Raw genomic sequence first — 16,799 nt, 5'->3', positions numbered from 1 at the left:
ACTGAATAGGAATTTTATCATTAATATTTTTAAACATTGTATTTTAACCTCATTCAAAACTTCTAGAATACAATTTACTCATGCACAAAATTTATTAATAAACATACATCTCATGGTAGAAATCTAAACACTTTACTACTAAGGTTTACAACTAAGACAGTTATATGGTTATTTTTACAGATATTAAGAGAGATATCTATGAAGCCTAAACACTAAGAACAATCTTTTAAATATTTTGTTATCAATTTCAAATTATCCAAATAACTGTTGTGGCTGCTCCATACCATATAACTCTTGAATTTCCCTGATCATTTTAATCATTTCTAGAGATGGCAGCAAAATAGTTTACATAATGGAGTTTCTCTTTTATAAAACCAAAGGTAATTCTGTGTTGATTTGTTTCTTCTAAAAACATTATAATGCAAAGGTTTTCAAAAGTCCAAAGGTAAAAAGGAAATAGTTGTCAAGAACAAACATTATATCTAATCATGTCAAATCCTGTTGCAATAGAATTTCTCCGCCTCTGGGTCCACACGTAGGGGTCACTCACTGGAGAGCCTCCCAGTTTTAACTCCCTATCAATTAAAGCTGCTGGAGGAATTTCAGGAGAGAAACTGATTTGGGCTCTTTACAATATAGGTCAGCTTTGCGAAAATGAAGCAAACATCTCTTTGCTTTGTAAATTGATGTCATCAGAAATGGTTCCCAAAACTCACCGGAAGTAAAGCTGGGTGCTGCCCACTATTAGGCAGCCAGAAGGCTAGGGATCTACTCTGATCCTGTAACCAACCATCAGGTGATTCTGAAACTCTCTACACCTCACTAAGCATTTTCCTGTACAAAATGAGGTGGGAGGTGACTTTCCAGTATGAAGAGAAGCTCCCTCCAGCTTTCCCAGTCTAGAATTATTTTGAGCGATGCCAAATCCTTAAAGCAGAGTTTACATTTACGACAATGTGGCTTATAAATTATTGTCCCACATAGTTTCTGGATTTTAATTAGTAGGATTAAATAGTAATCAGAGTCAGCTCTTCCTACAGCTGGCAGAGCAGGGCAGATGAAAGCTGGGAGGCAGTCCCAGAAGCCAGAAGTGGTCTCTGAAGTTTGTCATCTCTAATGGTGCACCATCAGTGACTCTCAATGCCAATGTCAATCTGAGTCCGAACTTTATGGATCACTAATTGTACATACTTAGACGAAGGGCCTCTATAAAAAGACTCAAACATGCATGCTGTCATTCAAAGTAGGCAGGTTCCAAAATTAACCATGGTGGCTTATACTATGTTAACGTGGTTAATCCAGAACTGTGTTTTCCAGAGTCCCCTTCCCTAATTCCCCTGAATTAGAATTGGCTCTAAGACATGCTGGCATGAGATCTGGAGGGCCAAAGTGAAACAAGTACCATTTTTCTCTGAGATAACCATTGTTCAATATGGTGTAGCAACGAGACAGACACGAAGGTGCCTGGCCAGTTCCAGCTTGTCCTCATTCCCTTCTGCTTCACCTCCAGCTCTTCTTCCTGAGTGTTGACTAGGGTGGCCCCGGCACACCACTAAATACCTGGCTGCAGACCCATGGAGGTGGTCACAGAGCCCCCGCCATGTCACCTGCCCAGGCCCACTTCTGCAGTGGCCTTGTGCTTTGCTTCCAAAAGACGACCTGGTGACTTAGCCTGATTCACACGCCTTCTGAATCTTCACTTCTCCAGCACTTCACACAGTTGAGATTGATCTAATTCTGTAACAAAATTTGGTATCCCATGGCACTTGGAGCAACTCTTCTCCCGTTTACCAAACCAGACACACAAACCTCCAAATGGATGTCATTGTTCTATCTATAGGCCACCCCTGAGAGGGAACCAAGTGTGCAAGCTGAAGAGAGTCTCATCCTGTTCCAGGTAATAGTACACTTCTTGAGGCCTCAAAATGTCTTAAGAGGCATAAATGGCATCAAAAGATTGACACCAGCAAGTGTACAAATGAGTTTTGGGGGAAATACAACACAAAACATGGTTTACAAATTTGGCTCTGAGAATCCTCACACAGTTGCCTCTCTGCACCTTGCCTAGTAAGTCACAAGCTGAGACTGTCCAATCTACATCCACAGGCTCATGTCAACAGTCCTTTCTGCCCAACACAATCTCGTAACAGCACTCATTGCCACATACCACTGATGGAGCTGGTCTCATCAGTGCTAAACTCACACCCTGGGTAGAGATGTTACAACTTACATAATTAACACTCAGATAACAATACTGGAAGCAGACACCAATACCTCAAATAATCTCACTGATGGTTGGGTAATGACCACACATAGGCCACAGGTGTTCATAAGGCATTCCTTTACTCCCAGGCTGAAAAGCAAAAATCCAAAGTTAAAAAAAAAAAAAAAACCACCATAAAAATGTGGGCATGAATTATTTCTTGTTTTATTGCTTTCGTGTTTCTTACTTGATGCAGAGTCAATGTTTTTGAGTAACAGTAATAAGATGTCCAAAATCCAACAGTAAACATTCAAATAGTAAAATCTGATGTAGAACAAAGTCCTCGAATGTTCACTCCTTTAAGTTACATCTAGTGGAACCACTAGGGATAAAGGCTGAACTCATCATCTTGGTTTATGATGGAAACCGCTCTCCTCTGACCCAGGAACAAGAGGAAGTCTCGAACGCCAGCCACCTGTTTAGGCACTGGGGGCAGCACTGTGGTCTCCTCGTGAAATGGCAGGGGAGACTCATAATGAGTCTAAGTATGGCAAACTCTCCTTTTACCCCAGGATTAAGAGACACCCCCACAACAACTGAGAGAATCAAAAGAAACTCCTATGGAATAGAAGAAGTGGTTACAGTAATAAAGATCAGAAATGATGGTGTTGTCAAGGAAGTGGCCTGTGACTGCACAGAACCCTATCTTTGTAAGAAAGCAAACCACTCTTAAATGCACATCAGAGAGGCTTTACACAGTGACTGGCTGCAAGCAGGACAACCGTGAGCAGCATTTTGCTTGTTGAAGGCACAGATCCTCGTTATCCTGAGAGAGGAGAGTCACTGTGTGCGACCTCTGAAAAACTGTCAGCTGTCATAAATCTGATTGCAGCTTCAGCCTGATCTTTTTTTTTGAAAATCCCAGACTCTTGGGGCACCCCTGAATATCTTGATGTGCCTGCTCCTTCTGCAAGAAATCAGATTTCCAAGGGATGGAGACTCAAAGGAACATGATTGCATTACATCACACAACAGGCAAAAATAAATACATGACTCTATAGCATGGGTATGAAACTACCACAAAGAAATATCTCAGACCCCACAACTGCAGCTCACATACTAGCAATACCTGGTAGGGTCTAAAAGGTGTCAACTGTCCCATAAGCATTTGCCTACTCTGACTTTGATCAACTGTACTTATGGGATAAGCAAAAATGTATGAAAACATTCTGTATTTTTTTAAAGACAAACCGTCTTAAATACCAGAGAGATCAATTTCACTTGACAGTGATCAGGATATCCAAATTAAATAAATCACTTTCCATTCTTCCCAATGATCATCTTAGGTTTCCATAACAAGAATGGGCGAGAGCCAACTGCACCTTGCCAGTGACAGAGGGTGTAGTTGTCACACAAACCCTCTTGGAAGAATGATGGACCCACGCGTCTGCCTGAGGAATGATCTCGAGCTCTTCCAGCTTTTGAAATTCCACAGTATTGTGAATGCTCTTTACAAACACAGTGATACTGAAAAAGGAACCAACAAGAAAATATAAGTTGCATTTATTCACGTCCACGCCATCTAAAGCTACTGTGTACAGTAATCAGGACTGGAGAAGGGACGATTTAGTATCTAAAAACAACAACAAAAACACTGGGACATGTCCCCTGAATTGCAAGTGGGAGTTCGTAAGAATCTACTTGCTGACAAGCCGGTTTCCTCCCTGAGAAGCACACTTTCCGCTTCCTTCTCTCCCTCCAGCGTCTTCCGAACCTCTCAGTTAAGGCCTGAACAGTGTGGGATGGTGTTGCAATCTCTCCCGCAGAGCTGTCAGTCGCCCGTGGGCTCGGGCTGCGTGCACTCAGGCTCTCGGAGGTCGCTGGGTGATGCGCTCCCACGCCGCAGCTCCTCCACCGTCTGCAGCAGGGCAGACCGCTCCAGCTCTAAGGTAAGCATGGCCTGCTTCAGCTTGCTCTCGCTGCTCAGGAGCTTCTCAATGGTGGCCTCAAGGCTTTGGATCCTACCATTTGCCACCTGGAGAATAAAAAAAATGAGAATACAATTGCCAGTGATAACACAGGAGGGATCCAGCATGCACTCGCAGTCCAGCCTTGGGAGCACTCTGGAGCCGTGTTTCGGCAGGGATGAGTCTACAGTTTATCATCAGTTCTGGCCACACAGGAAGGCAATTTGCACTCTTTGCGGGTAGGTGAACCAGGCCCCTAAAAGCACCCCGAGAGCCCCCGGCATTTTCTTCTCCTGCTATAGCTGCTGTGGAAGCCGATGCTGAGAGATGGTGGATCATGACACAGAGGGAACCCAAACCCCCAGGCACCACCACCGGAAAGACAGCTCAGATGGGGCCAAAGAAAGCTTCAGAGACACAAAGACTTCCCCTGTGCCAAGCCTCCGAGATACGTAACTTTGTTACTGCAGCAGAGCCTGGCCTGTTTTGATGAGCACATATATTTAAACCCACAAATCGATTTCAGACTGACAAAAACTCAAAACGGTTTCCTCGTGAAGGCCCAAGTAGTAACAATCCTCGAATCTGAAATTCTTTTCAAACACAGTGATACTCAAAAAGGAACCAACAAGAAAACAATTTATTCAGGTCCATGCCATCTAAAGCTACTGTGTAAAGCTAGTGATGTCTAGAGGAACAAGACATCACTATGTCAAGAAACACAGGCATTTACCCCGGAACACACATGGAGTCCTTGGAAAGGCCAAGTGTTCTGCTAAGAGGTTTATGTGCCTGGTCTCACTGACTGCTCACTACGAGTCTCAGAGATAAGCAGTATCCTCTCTTCCACCCTACAGAGGAGGAACGAGGCTCTGACTCAGTTTACATCCTCAGCACCTAGCACATAATTAATGCTAGTTAAATAGAATTTCCAGGTGTATCTTTCTAGCAACTGTCCCTCATCTCATTTGCTCGGGCAGGCTTGCTTCCCAGGTGACAAGTGTGTTAGCTCTAGTGACATTAAGGGGTTCCCTAAGAAAACTGCAGAAACTCCAACACTTATGTTGATGTCCCTGAGGCCTTTCTGGCCCGTTCCCAGCTCACAGCTGCATCCTGGAGTGCTCTGTGACTTGTTGTATCTTACTAATCCAGTCCAGATTTGCCATGTTCCATTTTAGGTGGGAAAAATGGTGTGTGTGTGTATATATATATATATATTTTTTTTTTCTTTTTTCATTTTTCAAAGAAAATACTTTTTTTGAATGTGACACTTGTGCCAGACAATTCATGACTAAAAGTCTAGCTCTGGCTGGGCCACTAGAACACTCAAAATATAAAAAGGGACCAAGAGCCTTAGTTTGTCAGCCTACTGGGCAGGGGGTGGCCCCGCTTCAGGTATCTCTTTAAGCAGTACTCTCTGATCCTCAAAATCCACCCATCGTCAGGGCCTGGCTCTGGGCCTACCCTCATCACTTTGAAGCCCCTCTGCATTCCGAGGTGCAACCTGCAGCTTAGTTAGTAGTGAATTAATTTGCATGGTCATTTGCTATTCTGCATTAATGCCAGGTCTCCTCAATAACACTGATGCTTTTATAGAAGCAAGCACGTCTTCTCTTTCACACATGGTCCTGTCTCCCACAGCACCTGGCTCAGTGTGGGCGTCAATGACTTGTAGGGATTATGACAAATCCATGTGCATTATTGTTTGGTTCCATCTGGCACATCTATGCAATCGTCTGATATATTGCTGAACAAAACAGGTGGCAGAATTTGCTCTCCAGAGTCTAGACAACGTTCACATGTGTTTAACAGGGAACGAAATGGGATTTTGATACTTCTAACAATTTTATGAACAGAATAAAGGTAGGAAATGGGTTGATTTTGGTATTTCGTCTCCCCAGAAAAGCTATATGAAAATTCAGTACTGTATTGAACACCTTTCCTTGTCTGTGTCTGAAAAGTGTACAAGGAGGAGGCATGATTCTCACATATGAGAGGCATATTTTCATAGAGGATCATGGAAAAACTATATCCAAACACCACAAATCAATACAGTACAATCCTAGATCCAACTCTTTGAGAGCTGCAGTGTCTTACTCAACTTGGTGGTCCCCAGCACTCAGCACTGCAGGGACTCAGGAACTACTGGTGGGTTGGCATAGACCACAATTTGAATGATCCTTTCAGAAGTGCAGAACTACTTGGTCAAGAGAACGACCATTCCAGGGCGAACATCTGTAATCACCAATTACTGGTCTGATGCCTTTAGTGAGGAATGTAGGTAGCTAAGAAGTTTTTCACAGCTCCCTGTCTTCACAAAAACAATAGCACAAGAGCAGCATGGAATTATTTTCTATGCTCTGTCACCAAAAAACTACATGGTCATTTACCCAATACAACAAACCTTTTATGTAAGAACTGCCTATCTTAACAAGCTAAACACTTCAATGCAAATGTGAGCCTTATTAGAAGAGTTTCCACCATGTTATATTTCAGGGACCTGTCATTGGCTTAGAAGCCATTTAAAATGACCACCTATACTGTGTACCCCTACAGGCCAGAGCGGCTCTTCATCCTCTGGAGACTCCCCTTGAGTCACAGCTGAGACTTCCAGTTAAATTGTATACAGGCATATTTTCAGTTAGGACATCTCTATCTTAGGGGAAAAGAAGAAGTTAAATTTCAGAATGTGAGTAGTTATTAGGGCTGGGCAGGAATAGCATTCAGTCTTGTTCCTCTCTTTCACATATCTGATCGGGTATGCTGGGATGGAATGCCTGCTGGGAGGAATGCATTTCAGACAGCTTGACTCACTAGGCTGGCCTTCCTCACCCTGCTGCCAAGCTCGTGTCTGCAAAGCTCATCTTTCTATGAAGAAAAATCAGAGGCTTAGATCAGAATGGGACTTATTCTCAGGACAGCCCAGGAACACCATAAAAAATTTGGGCAAAAATATGTATTTTTATCCACAGCCACTCAAAAACAACTTTTAAAAACACCCTCAAAACAATTCCTGAACAGGGACAGCACTGCTACACACTTGTGACATTAAAAAAAGTAGAACATATGGTTGCTTCATGCCATCTGATTGACAAAAGAGCTGCATTCCGCAGTTAGGCGTTCTTTTCAGCAGTGTGCCTGGGTGATGTGGGGGTGGGGGTGATGCTGGACCTGGTCAGCTCCCGTCTCCGTGCTACACCTCAGGGCTTGCTCTGCACACCCTCCTGCATGCACAGTCTCAACTGGACTTTCTTCTGTATGTCCTCACCTGAGTGTATCCGTGTCGAAATGGAAGTTTCTAGAGGGGAGAACTGAGACCTTCATTAATCAAATCTTTGTATATGCACCAAGGACTCACAAAGAATTATCATCTGCTCCGGTTTGTTATGTTTATTTCTGTGTTACTGTCCTCCTTTACTGTCCCTCTGTGGACCTAGCTGATTTTGCTCATAGAAGTTAAAGCTCTTAGATTCTCTTTGAGTAATGACAATGGCTGGCATTCAGCTAACAGGTCACAGCATCCTGAATCCAAGTTCATCTCTGGGCCTGTCTCCAAAAAGAGTTAAGTGCAGAAACAGCCTCTCAGAAAGCTCAGGGACCGTCTGACCTCAGCAAAGGACAATCTGTCTGCTCCATAATAAAAAGGACCCATTCTCCCAGGATACCTTTGATCCCAACTATAAACAGATCAGGGTGGGAAAGGTCCTCTGGTCATGGGAAAGCCCAGCCTGCTGTTGCCTTTGGTGAGTTAATGAACTACCATATATTTGTGATTCAGGAAGCTGCTTTATAAATATGCTCTACCTGCAACTGTTCAAGGAGGTCAAGGTTCTGTTTGCGTAAGCTGCTGTTGGTTTTCTCTAGTTTATCCATTCTTTGGTTGTCACTGAGAGGAGAGGAATCGATAAGTTCTTCTTGAAGGACATGGTACTCAACTTCATAAGCTTGTAACTGTTTAGCAATGTCCATCTCAAATACCTGTTATAGAAAGAAAAGTCATCAGGTACTAAAATTGAGAAAAACCCCACACATACAGGCAGGTGTCCGCAATCATGACAATGCGCATCTGTGAAGCGTCTCCTCTACGCTTAGCTCTATACTTGGTACTAGAAGTGATAAATAAGAACAACTATGCACTGAGAAAGTAATACTTTTACTTGGGACAAAAGGATATAAGAAACATCTAGAAATAATTCCAAGGTAACATTAAGTACAGGTTTTTGATACTCATCTTCCAAAAGTCAAAAAAAAAAACCTCTCATTTTTAAAGACTTAAAAAAATTTATTTTTAGTTCTTATTTCATTTCTTTTCTCTGAAAATTCTGTTAGGTTAGATAAATCAACTATGGGTTAAAAGGAGAAAAGAAACAAAAGAATCACAGCCCTGTTTGCACAGTCACCAAGTCAAAGTTTAATTATAGTTCAGTTGGGTTTTCAGAGTTACAAGAACAGCTAAGTAATGGGACTGTTTACTAAAAAACTCTCCTTTGCACACAAATATGCAGAAATGAGCCAAAACCCAAATGTCACCCACACAGATGAGTGAATACGAAACGATGCCTGAGTTGTCTTCTTTCCCACAATAGCAATGGTGACGAAAACACCGCACGTGTGAAAAACAACCCCTGAGTGCCCAAGTGACTCAAGCTGTCCGTGTCTGTACTTTCTCTTGGTGAGGAAGGCAGGGCGGAAAGCAAAGTCAGAAGACAGCTGCTGCTGCCGCTGCCCAAGGCATTTCCTTTCTTTCCAGTTGTTTCCATGAGAGAACCCCAGGGGCCGGGGCCTCTCAGCACAGCAGTGAAGCCCCAACGTTTATCTGACTGATCTGAGAATACAGTCAAGCTGGGACCATCTTAAAAGAAAAAAAAAAAAAAACTTGCTAGATCAGAACACACATTCAGAGAGTGAAGTCAGACTTTTAAAGGGCAGAAACTGCCCCTCTATTGCATTTCCTTAAGCAACTCCAGTATTGTTAAAAATCAGTGTAAAACTACTTCTCATGGCATCCTATTGGCATTCAAACTAGCATATCTTCCCTGGAATCAATGTTCAAAAACTATGTTTCCTTTCTCTCCATTCCCAACAGTCTTATTTTCTCTTCCTTGGGATGAATTTTTCAGCTTGCTGTTTTTTATTTAATTCAGTGGATAATACTAATAAGGCACAGAAGTCATTTGATGCCTAAAAACTAAAATCCATTGTATCTGTGGCATGTGTGTGCATGTGTGCGAGGGGAGTAAGAGGGAGACAGAGAATTTCTACTGGATTGAACTGATTCTCTTTTGTCCTTCTGAGTGACTATGAGGTCAGCAGGGATTATCATCTCCATTGGACAGCCGAGGTAACTGGCTCTGAGGCTTTGCGTCGGCCTTAAAATTGGGACTCCACTGGCGACTCTATGAATGACTTGAGCTCAGTACTTAACCTCTCTCAGTCACAGTTCCTGGCCTCCCACCTGGGGCAGACAGTGCCTACCTCCCAAGATGGCTATGAGAATTAAACAAGGCAACTCATGGAAGTTCCCAGCACACGCCTGGCAGGTTGAGTGGGCGTGCTCTTAGCTACGGGATCTGCTTCCACGCATTTGCCACAAAACCCTCACATTTCTTTTTTTTTTGTTTTTTTTTTTGAGACGGAGTCTCACTCTGTCGCCCAGGCTGGAGTGCAGTGGCCGCATCTCAGCTCACTGCAAGCTCCGCCTCCCGGGTCTATGCCATTGTCCTGCCTCAGCCTCCCGAGTAGCTGGGACTACAGGCGCCCGCCACCTCACCCGGCTAGTTTTTTGTATTTTTTAGTAGAGACGGGGTTTCACCGTATTAGCCAGGCTGGTCTCAATCTCCTGACCTTGTGATCCGCCCGTCTCGGCCTCCCAAAGTGCTGGGATTACAGGCTTGAGCCACCGCGCCCGGCCCTAACCCTCACATTTCAACCTCAGCAAAGCCACCATCAATGGATGCCATGTCATGGAACTTCTGAATCGTCTGAACAGTAAAAACCACAAACATCAAAACTGAGATTGTTTGGCACTCATGTATAATTATAAATACGGTGCTGAATAAATGTCCTGTACACTATTACTTTTTTTCTTCCATAAAGATTTATTTTTAAGTGATCTCCTAACCTGGAAAGCCTAGAACAAAACCTCTGACTTTTCCTACAGATTGATGTTCTGTGTTAAGTCAATGCCTCTCAGCAGTGCCCAAAGCCATAAACTCTTCCAGGCCTCCATTAATCTCTACCCTGGGTCGCAATCATCTCTGCTTAATTGCCTGATGATCTCCTGACTGCCAAGACTCTTAGGCCCTTCATTCTGCAGTTATGCCCCTGAATTTACCCCAAACCATGGCAATATGAGGTTGCTGGTCAAAGGAGAACCCGGGTCACTGAACAAGGGTTTCAGCCCTTGGGCTAGTTACTTGGGGAAATAAAAGAAGATGGGAGGGGCGCCTGTCCTTGCACACTTAGAGAGCACAGGTGATCCACTGCCAGGAGCAGTTCTCAGCCAGAGAAAGAGCAGGAAGGCCTAACATTAAAAACCCGATCCTTCAGTATGTTGTCTCAGATGAATAAAAAAGACGAATATTAAAAACTAGGTGTTGATGGGAAAACAAGACACATACACTTTAAGGTATTTTCATTTCTGGTCTGAGTCACTCCTGAGGCTGGACAAGTGCAGTGTCAACCTCCCCCGGGGTCTTGCCTAAGCCATTCCCTGAGCACCGGTCACTACACAAAGCTGCAAGGTACCCGGCCCCTCTGCAAGGGGGACTAGATCTCATCTTCTTTCTGCCTGGCCCATCTCAGAGCAATTCCACTGGAGTCGTAATTACTGGAGATCTAGAGCCTTCCCGTCATCCTGGCTCTTAGGTTCTTCAAGGTTTTCGAGCAAGTTCCAGAATTTTGGTACTGAAGAAAATTTCTCTTCTGCTTACCAAGGTAGGAATGACCTATTCCCATACTTTCGATGTTTTGCCGAAAAGATAAAACTATTTTAAGTTACTAATAGAGCTACATTATTGGAAGCTTGAAAAATAAAAGAAAAATTACCAAATACAACTTTTATATCTAGCTGCATTTCATCTTTCCTAAAAGCATGTTTTTTCTAGTTCTAAACATAACCAACATAAAATTTCCTATCTCACTTTTCCTTTACTTAACATTGTATCAAATGAGAGCTTTTTCATGTCGCTATATATAACTCACTTCATGATATTCTACCAGCTCAACATACCATAATCATATTAATCCAGTTATCGAGTGTTAGACATCTAGTTCCAAGTTTCTATTATTATAAATGACAAATCTAGGATAATATCCTTATACATATGGCTTCCCTCATATTTTGGATTATTTCCTGAGGATACATTACAAGAAATGGGATGACTGAGTCAAAGGGTATGAATATTTTACTGGCTTGGGGTATGTATCGCCAAATTGCCTCCCAAGAGCCACTAATCAATGTGCTTTGCCATCAGCAACAGGCTAATGTTCTGCATACAGTATACCCTTGGTGCCGGGTATGGGCATTAAGAAATGTCTCTCTGTTGATCTAGTAGGGTATAGCATTACATAAGTTTAAATTACACATGAAGGCAAGTATTTTCCCACATATTTGTTTACTAGATGGCTCCTCTTCGGTGAATTGTCTGTTTATGTTCTTGGCTCATCTGCTATTGTAGACTCAGCATTTCTCTTCACAGTCCACAGACACTGATTAATAAAGTCATGAACCCTGATGGTTTGTAGAACTCGCCACAGAGCTTCTGCCTTCCTAACCCCCTGCCCTCCAATCTGCTGGTCCCATTGCCATACTAAGGGCTGGAGGGTGGAAACAGTCGGCCCAGTATCAGCAACAAGGGGGCGCACTGTCTGTAGTGAATTACAAAAACAATAAAACCCACTAAAAGTCCGTCTGCTTGTTATTACCACCACATGTGAGCAATTTTCAACAACGCCAGTGGTAAACCACTTCTCCCTGCCATGCCCCACCCTCCTGGTATGGTACCAGTTGTCCTTGTACAAAACTACTCCTTTTCCATGGTGCAAACTGCCCGAGAAGGGACGGCTCCCCCACAGGCAGAAGAGGCACCTTTGCCTCTGATTTGAGGTGTGTCTTCTGAACATAGGAACCCTGGTTTCTAACCTACAAGCTCAACTGGAACAGGGACTCGTTTGTTCATCGTGTTTCTAACAGAGCTGCCCACAGCAGGGTTTCTCAGCTGTTTCTGTGTATGTGAATCCCCTGGGGATCTCGAAATGCAGATTCTGATTCAGCAGGTCTGCGGTGTGGCCCCAGATGCTGCATTTCTAACAAGCTCTGACATGATATGATGACAATGCTGGGCTGAGGCCATGCTCTGAGTGGAGCCTAAAGGATGCTGAAAATAGGCTATTTACCCTGCCTCCCAAAGCCACCCTTCCTCTTTTTCTTCCTTAAGCTGAGCTGAGGCTTCACAACCACACAGCACCCACTGTGACAAGAATGTAACACTGACCTCCTTTCCTTTGTTACTAATTATTCCCAGAGTTTCCCTTCTTCTCGGGTCAGAAGATGTAGATGGTTTATTCAATGGACAGTTTTTGGTAACTACACTGCCACAAAGGCTTCCGACACCCTTGGTCTTCTGTCCTGAGCTCTGTCACCTTTGGATTGCCCTCCCTGGCTGCTTTCAGCCTGTCCACATTGAGCCAGAGCTCCAGAGTCCTGTCCTTGGCCACCTTCTCTTCCATCCAGGATCCAGCTGTGTCCCAGTTGCCAGGCTGAGACTCTCTATACAGGGAGGGCATTTAATGAAATGGAACCACGGCTATCATAGAGGACCACCTAAATGCCCTCACTCCCTGCCCCACCTCATCGGTACACAGGGCAGTATGCTCCACCATCTGCAATGGAAGCATCCATTATACCTACTCTGAAAACCTCCAAGATTCGGGCCTGGGAGATCTCTAAGGCTGCAGAGGAATCACGTGGGACCCCATGTGTGCTTTCTGTGTAGAACTTAGGACTACAGCACCCTCTGGAGGGAAGGGGTCAGTGGGAAAGCAGAAAGCCTGACAGAGAACATTCAGATGTCAAGTTCAGATAGAAACACCAGAGGGAAAGAGGGCAGAGAGTTGCCTGGGGGTAGAACTACTTTCTATAAGGACCATTGATAGAATAAAAACCTGGACCCCAAATGCAAATTTTTGTGCTCACCCCCAAAATGTTCAACACATCAGGTTCTGAGAACAGCTCTCTGCTGTCATTCCTGTACCTTCTCTTTTAGTTCAGCGCTCAGCAAACCACCACCTGTGGACCAAGCCTATCATGCTGCACAGTTTTTAAAATAAAGTTTATTGCAACATGACCCATCATCCCCTTACATGCGGTCATGGATTTTTTGTGCTGCGAAGGCTGAGGTGAGTAGCTGCCACAGAGGTGAGCAGTTGTGACGGTATGGCCTGTGAAGCCTAAAATATATACTACCTGGCCTTCTTTGGAAAATGTCTGCCAGCCTATCTTAAGTCACCTTTTAAGTCCGGCTGGACTCAAACACCTCAGCTCCAACCTCACAGCCCTGGCTCCCATAGGCCCTGCCTTTCTACAAGGGGCCGGGCATGTTACTCTCTGCTCAGCTTCATCTATAAGAATAGGAATTATAATACCTATGTCCCAGAGTTATTAAGTCAGTGGAGACCAGGCACAGTGGCTCATGCCTGTAATCCCAGCACTTTGGGAGGCCGAGGCGGGCGGATCACTTGAGGCCAGGAGTTCAAGACCAGCCTGGCCAACATGGCGAAACTCCATCTCTACTAAAAATACAAAAATTAGCTGAGTGTGGTGCCGCATGCCTATAGTCCCAGCTACTCAGGAAGCTGAGGCACGAGAATGCTTGAACCCAGGGGGTGGAGACTGCAGTGAGCTGAGATCACACTACCGCATTCCAGCCTGGGCAGCAGAGCAAGACTCCGTCAAAAAAAAAAAAAAAAAAAAAAAGGCAGTGGAACAATGAATGGCAACTTCCAAATAGCCAAATAGTGGCCTGAAACAGGTACCCGCACAGCTGTTTTCTTCCCATGCCGTGTCCATTTCCACTCTTCCAGCACCGAAGGAGCACCTGATGTATCCTAAGAACCCTCAATATGTTTTATTTTTTGTTTTTTACAGAAAATAGGAGAGAATGGGATTTTTTTCTGAGGCTGAATACTCAGGAGGTAAACAATGTCAGCACTGGATACAGCCCTCAGTCTAGGTAACCAAGGCTCTCGGGGGTCTCTGCCCTAGAAGCTATAAAATGTAAGTACATGCAACAAAAGCTGTAAGAAGGGAATGAAGGAAAGAAAGAATGAATGAAAATGTCAGAAACCAAAGAATCAAAAGGGTAGAAAAGTCAGTATTAGAATTAGGAAAAAACTCTAAATTAAATGACCTCCAGAGGCTCTTGGCAGTGTAGGAGAGCTGCTACAGCACTTTGAGGTGAGAGAGACTTGAGTTTGAACCCCTGCCTTTCCACTTTGCAGTAGAGTGAGTGTGGGTCAGTCAGTGAACCACTTTATATCCTCTCAGGAGTGCAGCCTGGACTGAATAGGATCGTGCGTCTACTTAGATGCCCACCCAACCTGGCAAAAAGCAACGCCCCAACAAGCCAAAGCTATCCACATCAAGAAGAATGTGCCAGGGAAAGAAAAGAGATGGAGAGGCTCTCAATTAAAGATGAGTGCAGAACAGAAAAGCACTGCTCTTTCATAAGGGCATATGCAATGTGCAAGCAGAAATCCAAAGTTAACAATTGATATGAAACCTCTTCTTTTGCAGGCCAAAGTTGCATCCTTTTCTGTGCTTAACACCTAAGGTGCGGCAGCAAATGAAAATCACAAACACTGCATGTGGATGCAATTCACTGGAATCATGGATTCCTTCTGGACTATCAGAAATCTCCAGAGTAAGGGTTTTTCAAAAATAGCTTTATTTCACCATTTGTTTTTACCTGATTGCTCTATGCTTTCGTTATACAGTTGTGTGTTGCATCACAACAATTTGGTCAACGGCGAACTGCACATATCATATATGATGGTGGTCCCATAAGATTAGAATACCGTATTTTTATCGTACCTTTTCTATGTTTAGTTATGTTTAGATACACAAATACTCTGCCTTGTATTACAACTACCGACAGTATTCAGTATGGTCATGTGTTGTACAGGTTTGTAGGGCCTAGGAACAACATGCGTAGGTGTGTAGTAGGGTATACCACTTGGGTTTAAGTACAATTTATGATGTTTGCACAATGATGAAATCAACTAATGATGCAGTTCTCAAAACGTATCGCTATTACTGACACATGACTATCTGGAGCGGGTTCCAGGTTTATGAGAGGCCTGACTGCTGACTCTGCAGTGACTCAATGATGAAATCTCTTCCAGTGCTTTTGTAGCTACCCAGCCTCTGGACACTTCCAATGATGCCCCTTTCTCTGCTAAGCAGTGTAGTCCTCCATTGTCAGCAACCATTACTGGAAGGTTCTTCCTTAGACTGTACAGGATCAAAATCTGCTCCCATGCCCAACCCAGGGCATTCACCATCTGGTTTACTTGTAATTCCCAGTAAAACTCACCTCTCAGCCTCTATTCAGAGGGTAATGGTTCTACTGTATACTGAAACCGGAGGTACTGAAGCCACAGATATTGAACTGAATTCAGTTAAAAAAAACCACACACACACACACATCATGAAACAAATTCACAGAATATATGTTCCCTATCATAACTTTGTTATCAAAGAATTATTCTGAGAAAATTCCAATTAATACCATTCAACACACACGCAAAAATCAAAGCACTCAATGTACAAAACCCTACAGTGCATCACTGCATAGGTATACATATTTCAGAAGACCAAGCTACTAAAGTTGAAGTCTCTTAAATGTACGAAATTACTGATAACCTGTGCTGGTTTCTACAACTGAACTTTGCTACCATGTTTCCATGTGGCGTTTCACCATGATGCTCATAACACACACACTCACGATCATTCCACACGTTTGTGATATGCCTCCTCTGTGCCAGGATGCAGAATGCTGTTCAGAACACAAAGTGGTAGGAAACAGTTCCTGCTTAAGAGAGATTTAAGTTTCTACATATCTAGGATGGCTGAAGCATTTGCAAGGTTTGGACTGACTCCTACCTGATTGATGGTCTTTTCCATCTGTACCAAGCCCAGGTTGGGTAGCGTGTTTTTTATAAAGTCAACTATGGTTTCTAGGTTTTCATGCTGCAGAATCAAGGGCTTATGGCTTCCCAACAGACTTAAAGCCACTTTAAATATGACCTCTGTTCCCTGAAGAAAAATCATATCTGAGAAAACACAGAAATGCAGAAAGTTAAACCAGACCAGTTTCTCACACAATACCATTCCATTGCCTTTTCCACACATTACAGAGCAGGAGGATGGGAGACATAGCCCCACATTGCAAACTTTATTTCATTTTTAAGAGCCTGGTATCTCAGATAGTGTTGTCAAGACAGTACTGCAAATAAAAGTACATAAACATTTAAAATTATGTTTTACTCTGAAAATAAAATTCAAACATGCTTCAAAAGTTAAACTGGGAAAGGGAAAAAGGTTTTATTATTCTATTTTTCCAGGAATG

General features: G+C 43.5%; 1 protein-coding gene across 26 annotated transcripts in view; it reads right to left on the bottom strand.

The window, feature by feature from the left end:
- Positions 1-2,404: 2,404 nt before the first annotated feature.
- TBC1D1 (TBC1 domain family member 1) overlaps positions 2,405-16,799 on the bottom strand; it is a 249,960-nt gene continuing 235,565 nt past the window's right edge. For 24 of the 26 annotated variants that reach the window (XM_028847986.2, XM_078001547.1, XM_078001550.1 and 21 more), the window contains 3 exons: positions 16,334-16,503; positions 7,975-8,148; positions 2,405-4,238 (listed from right to left, as the gene is read on the bottom strand). In XM_028847986.2, coding sequence (XP_028703819.2) covers positions 4,035-4,238; positions 7,975-8,148; positions 16,334-16,503 — 548 coding nt within the window. In that variant the 3' untranslated portion in view covers positions 2,405-4,034. 26 annotated transcript variants of the gene reach the window in all.

This window comes from Macaca mulatta, chromosome 5 (assembly GCF_049350105.2).
Source record: "Macaca mulatta isolate MMU2019108-1 chromosome 5, T2T-MMU8v2.0, whole genome shotgun sequence".
Lineage (NCBI taxonomy): Eukaryota > Metazoa > Chordata > Mammalia > Primates > Cercopithecidae > Macaca > Macaca mulatta.
The sequence above is the reverse complement of the archived record's forward strand: the minus strand, read 5'-3'. Positions and strand labels throughout refer to the sequence as shown.